Genomic DNA, 13446 nt, shown 5'->3' on the forward strand with positions numbered 1-13446 from the left:
AATTCCCGGGAACATTCCCTGATTATAATGCATACAGAATTTGGGCAAAATATTAACCTAATTTGACGAATGAGCGGTCAAGGTACCCAACCCTCTAATTTTTCACTGTATACTTAGCTTAAATTAAAGAGAATTTTCGACTAAATTAATTTTTGAAGTAAATATAATTGGTTACTATTACATCTATTTATCCCGGTATGCATACGATTAGCTCAAGCTGTCCATTTGAAGACCAGCACAACACATGACCTACTACTCTAATTCTTTCTCCATTGATAAGGAATAACGTATTTCATCTCCGCCAATGCGTATTCGATTACTAAAAAGCGGCACACTTTGACCCAACTTACAATAAAACAACTAGAAATACATGCGCCGGTATATGATTACGAAATGAAAAAAGTTTGTTGGGAAGTTTTTTCACAACTTCGATTTATGTATCCAGTATACTTTGCAGCGGCGCACTTGTCGCATCTGAACTCACCATGGCCTCGAAATCAGAATTCAAATTCCATTTCAACTAATTTCTAGCCAATTATAGGAGTCTCTAGTTGAATTAATCATCGTAATCATTTATTTTTTAATCATCATCTAGACATGAATGCTAGGTAAGTCATCCATTTGAGACTATCCCGAATACACTCTCTATACGCCTGCCCAAAAAGGATTTTATTGAAATAATGGAAAATTTCTTTATTCTTATAGTTTGACTCGATTCATTGAAAATGAACTCGCGTTAAGTAACTTTGATATGCCTTCCTTCTCCTGATCTTAATTCAAATTGGGATCATTGATTCAAATATCAGTTTGTTGTAATTCTCGGCCAAAGCAGGCTTGTATGTGGATGCAGTTTAATGCATGGTAACTTATAACGAATGAATCGTACAATTAATGTTGGCCGTCTGATAAATTTTTAGATATTTATTATTGCTAGTAACGTCTGTCAATTATTTGCTCGTGAGTAGAAGAGCAGCAATATTATAGGTCTTATTAATTCTTAAGGGACATTATTTGTCGCTTGGAAGACGGGACATGTACATTTAGATAAAATATACATCGGATTTTTCCTAGCAGCGCTGTCGTCTTCATAAGCATGTATAAACATGCATTTCATGGGATTCTATATCACAGCCTTATATATAAAGGGTCTACTCTAATGAGACACCTCGCTAGAGCTACTGTACTTTACTAGAGGACCATCCATGTATACCTGCACTAGAACTAGACGCAGCCTCAACAGACATCGCATAGAGAAGTGGTTCCCAACATGTTTTTTATCCGGTTACCAAATATCACAAATCCCAAAAACCATGTGATCTCTTTTCAAAATTGAATAACTTTACTTCAATTAATTAACTTAAATACCTAAGATATTACTCGACCCATGTTTCAACCGAAAAATAATAATCTATACAAGGAAGCAATCCATTTTGGGAACCACTGCTATGGAGCTAAGAAACGGACATTTCCTACGCTTATCCATCAATAGAACAGCTGCATAAAGACTGCTCAACAAAACCGCATGAAATTGTTTTTTTGATCAGCTTGTGTCCTAAAATCTAAATGAATAAGTGAAGATTATTAACAAGATCCGGAAGGTATAATATAACTTATTTGCAGGTGATTACCGATCATCAATTAGTTGTCGGAGCGATATTTGTCCAGGGGATTTTTCAATCATCACGGAAAATTATTGAAAAACTAAAATAGATATTGGAATATAAATCTAAGTTAACAAACGAAAATACATGAAAATATAATGATATAGATAAGTCCCCTAATATAACCTGCAACCATCTGTCAGTAGATAAAGCCTTATATTTGAGTGTGACTCAATCTTGAACAGGAATATGAAAACGTCCTCGAATTGAATTTGAGTTTGGTCCTCGTATTCGAAAAAAAATTTCAATCGCAAGCTGAGGAAGTTTCATTCGGCAAAATCAAACACCTAATTACAGAAAAGGTCTTTTAAAAATCCCACTTGGTGGCTATTGAAGAAGTTTGATATTGATGAAAGTATAGCAGTGAGGACAAATTAGGTGTGTGAATGCTACGTTAGACTGTTAATAAGTAATTTGATCATTGAATAACGCACATAGGTACGATGTCTTAGCGTCGTCCGAGATGGGATATAAAATATGAGAACTCACCTGAAGCAAAATCAATCGACAGACACAACTTTTCTTCACACCACCAGCGTTATATCATGCAGAGGAACTTCTATACGATGAACAAAATGTAATCTAGACAATCAAGTAGTCACACGAACTTTAGATGACAGAACACCAGCTTCGCTCGACTAGAGGTATTACGAACTAAACCTACAGAATAACGAACATGAGACACTTATCACTCGGAACATCATTCTCTACTTTATATATGCTCTGGAATAATATCTAATGATACCAGTACAATCTATACGGACCAATAGTCCAATACTCTATAGAAAACTACAAAACTTAACTACATGTGATGCTCGACAAAATTTTTGGCATTTTTCGAAGAACGCGAGCTAATAGAATTGAGAATGGAGTCGGACTTGTGAGGTCCAATGTAGACGCCACCGCGCGTCACATTTCCCATCTTGATGAGCAGACCATCAGAGCTCGAGCGAACGATGGACAAGACGTTGCCGTTGGCAGCGGAGTCCTCAGCGGTCCCGGCCACGACCGTAGCATCCGCAGTCTCCGTGATGATATGTCCGTTAGTCTCCTTAATTGGGAGCTTGAAGCGTATAGTAGGAGTTCCTATCCTATTGGATCCGTAAAAGCTAGAACTCTTCCTAATGATGTGTATTTGAGCGGGTGCCGAAACAGGGCGCCGCGGACTTCTATCATTCTTCGAAGTAACTAAGTTTGATGATGTGGAGGAGCAATTATTTGCATTCTTTAAGACACCTCGTGGAGGATATTTCCTATACGGACTTGGCACTGAAGGACTGGATTTGTTAACCTGGCCGTACTTCTCACGGCCGGACACTCGGCTCGATGAACCGCTGTGGTCGGTAGAGCGTGAAGGACTTGGACGTTGATTTTTACCGGTAGAAAACCTACCAAACGTTACGGTGGGAGGAGAACTCGATTGAATACTGTTGGGCAGAACACTCGACGGGCAAGAAGTAAAGGGTGAAGGACTGTCGGAGTCACGGTCTAAGTTTCGTAAGCTGGGAGGACTGGATGAGGTTATATCGCACTCCTTGATCGGAGACAAGTGGGGCACTACACTCGAGCGTAAGCGGCGTCGAACTGCTCTTGGTGGTCGGGGTATTGCCACCAAATGCACCGTTACGTCACCATCTTCGCTTTTGGGAATAGAATCACTAGAATCGAACGAAGAAACTGAACGGCTCACTGTACGTAGCGGCCGTTCAGCCCCGGGTATCTTGGGCAGGGTGGGAACTGTGGATGAGCGAGGTGAAGGGAGACTTCTTGGGGAAAGTTGTGGACCCGCTTGCTTGTGGTGTACCATAAGGTGTCGACCACCAAGTAGGTGGCGGGAGTCGTCTGCAGGGGTGGAGGGATTCGAGCGAGGAGAAAGAGTACCAGGGCTAGTGGTGGTCGTGCTAGGAGGGTCAGGAGACGAAAGCAGTGTAGTGTCGGTGGTCGACGATGGTGTGATTTGATTATTCGTCTGCCTAGAGCCTATGTTCCAACCGCAGGCGGCGCCATCGCGAGGAGGGTCGGTGCGACCACCGAAAGAGTGAGCAGAGTTGGAAGCGGCGAGACTCGTGCTGCGGATGTATTCGTAAGTCGTCAGCCCCAGGATGAGCAAATAGACATGAAAGGCCACCAAATGGATGAGCAGCACACCAGCAATAAGAGCAATAGAAAACAGCGTAGACAAGAGGCCTATAAATGCACCGTCGTAAACTCGAGCTCCAAAAACCGAAAAATGGCAGTAAGGAGAGCCAGCTTGGCAAGTAACATGAGTTTCTTCTTCAAGATCTTCCAAAGGCATCACTGTGGGTATACCATTTTCCCACGGTGCCAAATATTGACGATTAAAGTAGTAGAGAATGATTTCAGTGAGGCAAGTCCCCATGACGAGTAGACACGAGAGGATGGCCGTGATCACGGTGGCGAGGAATACCCTGTAGTTGCGACGCCCGATGCAGTTGTTGAGCCACTTGCAGTGATGATCAAACACGTCGACGCATTTGTTACACGAACTACAATGCTTGGTACGGGCAGACGTGATCGTGATGTTGCACAAGTGGCAACGGCCGTTCTCGATGACATGTGAGTGGAGCGAGCGATCGAACTCCGGTACGAGTTTTTTGTCAGGGCGCGCGCGCAGGGCGGGATGTGCGGGGTCCAAAGCAAGCGCTGTGGTGTGCGCCACAAGATGTGCTAGGAAGAGAGTGGCAGAAGCAGCAGCCACGGGAGCCACAAAGCTCGAGTGAAGAGCGGGCACGACGGCGCCATACATAAAGGCAATAATGACGAGAACCACGACCCAACCGACGACCTGCTGTGGGTGCAGAGGTCGTTGGAGGCCGTGGACTCGCCTCTGCCTCCTCACGCCCTTCTTCTTCCAGAGCCAGGCGTCCTCACCCATCACCTCCGTGTTCGGCTTCTTCCACCATCGGTAACTCCACCTCCATCACTTCGTCCAATATCGTCAGTGGGGACTTGTCGACATTATTGCACTTGGTGACATTTTGAAATGAAGATGTCTTTGTTCAAACTTGTCTCATTTCGCCGAGTTTGGCCCAAGGAAGACTTACCAACGTTCAAGAAATTACAACATGTGTAATTTTATTTTGGATTTTATCAATTTTCCAAAAGGAAAGGTTAATATATCCAATTCCTCCATTAAAATTTGAGGCCTAGAAAAGGAGTTTTGAAGCACGCCCTATGCATAACATCCGAGCAGTGAACCAATAACCAAACGAACATTTTTGAGCACAGTACATCACACATTGCAATGAGAGAATTGTTCGAGCCTACCAGATCAAGTAGAGTGCATCACCGCGCTTGTCTCCCGCCACCCATACAATACCTGAAACAAGAAGAAAATACGTTTATTAACATTGAATGCATTTAACAATTTGTATTAAAAACCTGAAAGGATGTTTAGGACAGTCAACGCTGAAATAAAACTTGAAATGCGGTTCACTATTAAACAATAAAACAACTTTATTCCATTACAACAATACAATGAATACATTCCATTTAGTTTAGTGGCCACATGTTTACTATCGCTTCAGCTATTTAGCTAGAATACATTCAACCATTTTCGCTTACTGACAAGCCAAACCTACTTGTACTATGTCGAATTCTACCGAAAGCACGGAGGAAACGCAGATGTTATTAGTCGTAAAATATGTCATAAAAAGATCGCGATGGCCGAGGTAAGCGATTTGTCAGGTGTTGAACGGACATTAAGCTGGGCAGCTTGGCTGGTCATAAAGTCAAAACCAGACGAAGACATTTAACCGAGAACAAATTGCTTCACACACGAGTATAAACCCAGTCAAGCATTTCAAGGACTCAATCCAATAGAGTCGCTGCGTTTCTCTCCGATCAACAATGTGGTACCGTACTTGTTAAATGACCAAGACGATTAGGGTATTTTTCTTCACTCATTATGACTGGTAAGGCGTTTTAAACCAAGTTCATTTGCATGTAATTCTATTTCAGCGGCATGTGTTATGTTTACTACAATTATTAAGAGTTAACACATGCTATAGACAATTCGATGATATAACTGATTTTAATGACACCCGGTTTCAGCATGAAATGAATAGTTTGTTTTCTTATCTCTTTAACCCAAACCCAAAAATTTAGAAATGAGTACCTAACTATCTTAATCAAGTAAGTAAATTTTTCAGGCCGATTATATAGTGCTAGAAAAATAGTTGTTAACCGTGACTAAATTAGAGGAAAACGTAGAGTTTCATCGCGGCACATAGAATTATTTGAAACTGGAAGTTTTTTTTAATATTTTGACAAAAACTTTTACAACTCGTATTTTTATGAGTGTTATGCAACTACCTCAAACGCATTTCTAGAGAGAAGCATGCCTGTATAGCGACATTCAGTCTCGCGGTGCCGCCATATCGAGGCTCAGCAAACAAATGAAACGCATCGAGTTAATTTGCATTTCTCGTCCATTTTGTCCTAGATGAATGCATATGTTTGAATTTATTTTCCAATTTTGTCAATTTATTTGTTTAAATAACTACCGCGTGCACACAAGCCGAAATGAGCGAGTATTGCACAGTGGAGAAGCATACCTTTGGCAAACACACGATATCAAACAAACACATTAAATAACGTTTGATGAGCGTTAAATGTAGCTCAGACACACAATTTCATTTCTACAGACATGTAAACTATTTGGCAGAACTGTAAAGACAGTTTAGGACGCACTGAATCAACAACAAGAACACGACGATAATGCAAATTCTCAAGGACACTACCATATTTGTGTAAATTGTCTAAAAAGAATCTTTGTGTAACAATTTATTAAGAGCATATAGCTAGCAGCGAGGGTCAATAAAGCGCAATCTCAGCGAGCTACTCATCAATATCATGTAAGTGTCGTGGAAACTAATCCTAATTTAATTTAGCAATTGTACTGCAGGAAGCACGTGCCTACACAAAATATTTGTAATTAAGAGCAGCTTTCTGCAATATCATAAGATCAAAGTGGTCTCACATCTAGAACCTCATGGCAGCCAAGTCCCGACCTTCTGATGTATGGTTAAGATATTTTGTCGGACAAGCCTCGCGTCAAAATGCTGTAGGGAAAACCTCAGCAAGTTTGCCAGGGTGGCATAAAAGGGGACATTGGTCGGCAGCAGAGACCTCTGAAAATAAAGGAAAGGTTATTCCTCCAGTAACGAGGCAGCGTCGTCGCCTAAATGAGGGTAGCAAGGCTGGTTTTTCTTGGGTAGGTAGGTCGGCAGAGGGTAACTGCTCAGTAGCAGACTTTTCGGATGATCTTTACAACAACGATCAATAGAATACATATAATAAATGCATCACAATACTATTCTGAACTGAAACTTTGGCGGGTAACTATTTATTTAAAATTTAAATTTTTAAATAAAAACTTCTCTAGGGTAAACTTTAACAAAGGCTTCCGCAAACTACAAAAATGCAAGCTCTTAAAGTTTGTTCAGAATATGTTGATAGTGATTCAACTTCTGAGATAAGGAGTATAGTTTTACTGGAAACCGTGTTGATATTTTTAATATTTAATTTTGCTGGCTCTTTGTTATAAAATGAATGCTTAATTAAAGAATAAGCAGCAATAAAAGACATAACAGAAATGCCACTGTGTTTCGGTGAAACTAAGAACTGAACTTTAAAGGAGTCAAAACTTAATAATATGAATAAGAATCAAATTAATTGTATGGGATTCAAAGCAGTGAATCTGGTTAACCAAATGGAAATATGTTATAATTCATTTTTGTTGTTGTTGTTCTTATTAGATTATAAAAATCCTTTGAAAGTTAATAATATAAATCCAAATAATCTCATAGGTCTCAAAACATTCAATGTGAGGGGGTGAAAACCGCTTGATGTAACTAATTTTTCAGGGGCCATACTTTCAAAACTCGCTAAGCGAACGTAAGTACTTACGCTCTATTTTCTTGTCTATGATTGGTGGATTTTGCTTGAAAGGTCGTCAATGATTGGCTGATGAACTTATGATCTCTTAACTTTTTTTGAAGTATGGGCCCTGATACCCAAGCACGACTATGCAAATTGTTACACTGTCCGCAGCAGCGCGAGACGTAAAGTTGACACTATAAGGCTGAGATTCCGTTTACGTGGCGGCTGTAAAGGGAGAGCCAAACGACATCAGACGTGTGCCAGAAAATATAAAAATTTACGCTGTTAATGAAAAAAAGTACATACTCTTTCATGTTCGTTGCTTTGCATACCGTTTCCAACGAACATTTTTCGTAAAAAAGAATAACCGGAAATGAGGTGAAAATTTGATGGCACAATTTTGAAAGCAAAACCCGCGCAATAAAAGGCTAAATAATGACAACTATTAAATATATGAAGACAAAATAATGACAACTATTAATACATTTCACGGACACTAGACGGTCAATGAACAGGAAGAAGGGTTGTCACTAAACACACTCTTGCCATTCCCACTTCATTTTTACAGCGATTAAAGACTTCCAAGACTCCGACGAGTCTTGCCTGCCATAATGGAGAGAGTCTCCGGTAACCTCGGCACGGAGGTACCCAAACATTCGTCGCCAAGCAATGTTTGGAAGTGATAAATTTAATGCGTTCTAACAAATATAACAAATAACACAAACAGATGAGAACGTTTGTGCGCTGAAGGTGGATAAATGTATAACTAACGCATTGCACATGTTTTGATTTATTGATTAAAATACAGACTATGTGACAAACATTGCAAAAAAACAAACAGGGGAGAATGTTTATTAACTGGAGGCGAATAAATACGGAAACAAAATGAATGAGATAGAACACAGAACTTTACTAAACATTAAAGAGAACTCAAAATCTCGACACAACTAGAATCAAAAAATTGCAACGAGAAAAAGGGAAAACAATATAAAGTTTTTACCAAAAACCAAAATTACAACGAGTATCTCCTTCAAAGTCGACGTCCCTTAAAAAAAATAACATATTAAAACCATGCAGCCAACAGGAAAACATCGTTGAGATTCACTGCCCAGAAAATGAAAATCCCGGCAGTGGACTTGTTTTGTGAGAATTTATGAAGGTGATTAAAGCAGCTCGGATGAGTGGCCCCAGAGACCGGAGGGAGGCAAAAAGTGCAGAGACTGTCATATCAGTTTGATGGTCTCTGGACACGGCAGTGCAGGGCTGATTGATTGTACGCGTCAAGTACCAGATATTTCATTGTGAACCAAATCCAAGGGCTGCAACAGGGGAGATTTTGTGTTCATTGAGTCAGACTATGCACCTGAAATAACTACTGAATGAATCGTTATAGTCATTAGTAACAATTCTATTATATTAATTTATGAATAACCATTTCTATTCAAGTAACTTATGAATGAATGTAGCATCGGTCCATGCTGGCCTCTATGTTCATCATGAATTGTTGAATTATCCAGTGCATTTCGCGTGTGAATGTTTCTCCATTCCGTACAACAACCCACGGAAATTACACCAAAGATTTTATTTACTTTGATCTAGGCCTTCATGACAGGGATCACACATAAGACATCGCATTCCGGAACCTTCGAATTGCTAATTTGTTTTTGATTGGTGGACAAAATCCCCACAACCTGAAATATTATGAAAAGTATGTGCTTCTGTGCATCATGTGCACAATGTATTATTAAATGCAGAATTTCACGCAGAGCTAAACGCACGCAAGTTCTCGATTTTTTCGACACTTGGGCGATTTTTTTCCACATTTTACATGTGATAGGGATGTCATCAGAATTTAATAACAAACCATAAAATAAAAAATCCATGATGAATAAAAACTTTGAAATAAAAGGATTAATGAAAACCAATTAAAAATTTTTAACAGCAAGTTGTGTAATTTTCTCACAAAATAAAAATATCGATGAATGGAACTGGACATCAACTTCACAAAAATTTCATCGTCGTTGATTACGGAACCTTCCAAAATTATTTCATGGAAAAGAGAAATAAGAATAGTTCAACAACTGTGATACAACTTGAGTTTTCAAATGAATGAAGCTAAATTTAGAAACAAAAATCTCAAAGGGTTTCAAAGGGGGAAACCAATTCAGGTTTCATTCCCCCGACAACGGACGACACATCTTCATTAAGAAGACGCGGACAGACGACGGACGCACGACGTTCATCAGGCCACGAGGAAATGATTATAGTTCCGACTTCCGTGGCCAAGACCGCAGTGGCCATGCGTAGTACTGATACCGTCGCCCTGGTGACCGACAAACGCTATTTGTTGCCCGACAAACGCTACTGGTGACCGACAAACGCTACTGGTGACCGACAAACGCTACTGGTGACCGAAGACAACGGACGACACATCTTCATTAAGAAGACGCGGACAGACGACGGACACACGACGTTCATCAGGCCACGCGGAAATGATAATAGTTCCGTGGCCAAGACCGCAGCGGCCATACGTAGTACTGATACCATCGCCCGCACCCGACAAACGCTACTGGCGCCCGACAAACGCTACCGGCACCTGACAAACGCTGTCGGCACCCGACAAACGCTGCCGGCACCCGACAAACGCTATTGGCACGTGACAAACGCTACTGGTGCCCGACAAACGCTACGGCGGCACCCGACAAACGCTGCCAGCATCCGACGTTTTCCGCTTGAGATCCTACAATCACAATGCTATTTCGAAAAACCTCTGCAAGTTTGAGTTCAACCTTCGAAAACTGCAAACAAACCTCTGTTGATCATATCTTGAATGATATTCGTCGCTTCATTGTTCAATTTTGTGATACTTGTAAGAAATTTGACACGCAAGGAAAGTTTTGAGTCCGCGGACTAAAATAAATTTTCTAAACCTTCGAGTCAGTTTTGAAAACTAAAACCAGATCTCATTTTATATAATTTGAGTCCTTTATAAAACAAAAGATATTCAGTCTCAGGCTTTATGGAGTATATAATAGCCACACAACGCAGTTGAGACTTGAAAAGAAACAATGCAAACGAGCCCGTCACCTCGGTAATTTCCAAAAAAAATTAGAGCAATTAATGTCCGAAAATAAATTCGAGCAGCAAACAGCACATTGTTCTCAAAAGGAACCTGTGTTCTTCATTGTTCTTGGAATGAACATGAAATTCTAAATCTCAAAACTTATTTTTCATTGTTCTAAAAATGAAGTGAAATTCTAAATCCCAAAACTTAGTGCATAATAACAACTGTGTTCTTCATTGTTTTTAAAATTAACAAAAAATTCTCAAACAATCTCGAGATTTCACGCATAATAACGCCTCTATAAATGAATGAAGATAAAGTAAACGCAAGCATGCAGGACACCCAGCCATTTGCTCAGCTCTGCCGGCCCAACATCAGGCCGGAATGTTGAGTAGGAATCTCTGGCACTCCTCCAGGCCATGCTCAGCGCCCTCGCTTTTTGATAGAGTCATATGAATTTATCAGAAAAGTATCGTAAATACCAACCAATGTAATCATGCATCAGAAAATAGAAGTAAAATCTTAAGATTCGTTTAGAAATTAAAAATCAACAGCCAATTAAATAGTGTCTTGTTAGGCTACACGTGATGCTCAGCAAACACGAGTTTTTAATAGTCGCCCTTACTTTTTGATCGAATCAGAGATATGACCTTACTTTTTGATCGAATCAGAGATATGAATAGTAGATATGAACCAACATTATCATACATACATAATTTCACAAATTTTCCACCATTTTCACCACGTAAAAGACTCTTTCCTTTAATTTTCTCGTTTTCATCAAGTTTATACTCAAAGGAGCTGTTGGGCAATGCTCGAACTCAATACGATGTCCGTTGCAGGGAACGGCATCAAAGTGTCTTCATAAAATTAAATCATTAAGATTCTTAAATGCGTAGAATGAAGCCATGAGAAGGCATGCTCACGAAGCGATAAAAAACACTTGATGCGTAATTCTACCCTTTGAAGCACATCAAAAGCACTAGAACAGAGGGTGTCGAACAACTTATGTATCAAGTTACACACTTGCTAGAGTAACACAAAGTAGCAATTTGATATATGCTTGGTTTCAACATACAAGTTCCAAGACTTCGCCGATATAAAAAGGGAAAGTTTAATTAGAGAAATAACGTGTAATTCTAGAACATCAAGAGGTAGTTTTGTGGAATTGAGACTCCGAAGAGATAAAAATGTTCGAACAATGGCTAAAACATGCGAGCGTCGAGCATTGTTGTCGGGAGATGCTGATGTTACGTAGCGAAGTAATGAAGAATTCTGAGTAATCCGCAACATATTAAATGTGCATGCAATGAAAAATTGTGGAAAAATACCTAGAATGAAACAGAAATAAATAATATCAAATAGATCAATATGTAATAGATTGATTTATAAATATGTAAGAAGGATACAACTTCGACATAAGCTGTATTAAATAGGCGGATGTGCAACAAATGCGTATGAAATAAGACCTTATTTATCATTATCTTAATTTGTTTAATCTATAGATTTTAGGCAGAGAAAACAATATTGCTGGAAATTAAATTTGGTACAGAATAAATTAGCAATGGTCAATTTTTCCGGCAGTCATAGCATCTCGATAAAAGTTTCGTCAATTCTTAATTACCATCACCACTGTAAATACTCAATTACCATCACCACTGTACCGCATGATTTCCGTAGGAAAAAAAAACTCAGATTCCCTATGATGAACTGAGAGAGTTCTATATAATCTCAGGGAAATCCACCATGAATGATTTCACTAAAATTTGCAATTTAAACAATGAAATATTCCTAAAATTACTTAACATCGACCACAAGCTCTGCAGCGTCAACAGCAGCTGTAGGGCAAAATGACCCCAGCAATCTAACGAATTACTGCAGAATAATAAGAACCAAATTAATGCACGCGCTCCAGTGAAGCGCATTCAAGAGAATAAATTATTTATCCATAATGAAGTCCCTGCCTTCGCTGAGAAGGCTGAGGACAAGCCGGGGACTGGCAAGGAACTACACAAATGCTGGGAGCGACTCTTTGCCTGCGAAACTCAGGAAATTTTACTAATAAGAACAAATAGGTAACGAGAATTTCAGTGATGCATTCCCAAAATAGGTAGGTATTGAATAGGATTACGTTAAGTGTGTCATTTCGGAGCGACTCTTTGCCTGCGACTCTGTAATGAAGTCTGTATACTTCATCGGGGTTCGTTTCACTGACTCGGATACTATAAACATTTAGGAACACCAACAATTTAATAGAACAAACACGAATCAAAGTTTACATCAAGGGAGAACGCCATACATTAATAAATCTGACACCTTAGCTGCTCAATCTACAGATTCAACAGGGAACATCTGTGAATTCCTAAAACAAGGTAGTCTGCAGGGCTTCTCCGATCCTCAAGGAAAGAGTCGGTCCCCGTGGTGATCGTTAAGCACGCAAAGCTCTAAGGACAAGCTTGGAGAGCGTCACCTTGAGTCCAGTCCACACGAGATCAGCAGCAACCCAATAAAGGCAGGGTAGGTTAACTTGAACCACAGCGAGTTAAGGCGTAATGGTTATCGTCAACCATGCCTAGAAATGGGTTGTTCACAGGAGGACTGCTGGGTAACGACTAGTCTAAGGTCCGGTCTATCACTCTTGTAGAGTGTTTCCAACTGATGCCTTCTAGAATTCAATTTACAACCTTACAGACTCCCTTAAGGAAGGCGAAATTATATGAACATAACCTGTTGAAATTTAGTTTATAAACATGAACCGTTTTTAAATTGTTACTAGGTAAAGCAATGATACTTAAACGAGAGAAAAATGCCGAAACA

The 13446-nt window shown here is 39.8% G+C and overlaps 1 protein-coding gene across 1 annotated transcript; it reads right to left on the reverse strand.

Annotated features, from left to right (window-relative positions):
- Nucleotides 1-1422: 1422 nt before the first annotated feature.
- On the reverse strand, nucleotides 1423-4766 carry LOC108671152 (uncharacterized protein PB18E9.04c-like). Its single transcript, XM_018158634.2, has one exon. The coding sequence runs from the start codon at nucleotides 4555-4557 to the stop codon at nucleotides 2464-2466; it is 2094 nt and encodes a 697-aa protein (XP_018014123.1). The 5' UTR covers nucleotides 4558-4766; the 3' UTR covers nucleotides 1423-2463.
- Between the last annotated feature and the right edge of the window lie 8680 nt (nucleotides 4767-13446).

The sequence above is a fragment of the Hyalella azteca genome, unplaced genomic scaffold (genome assembly GCF_000764305.2).
Source record: "Hyalella azteca isolate HAZT.00-mixed unplaced genomic scaffold, Hazt_2.0.2 contig8022, whole genome shotgun sequence".
In the NCBI taxonomy this organism is placed as follows: Eukaryota; Metazoa; Arthropoda; class Malacostraca; order Amphipoda; family Hyalellidae; genus Hyalella; species Hyalella azteca.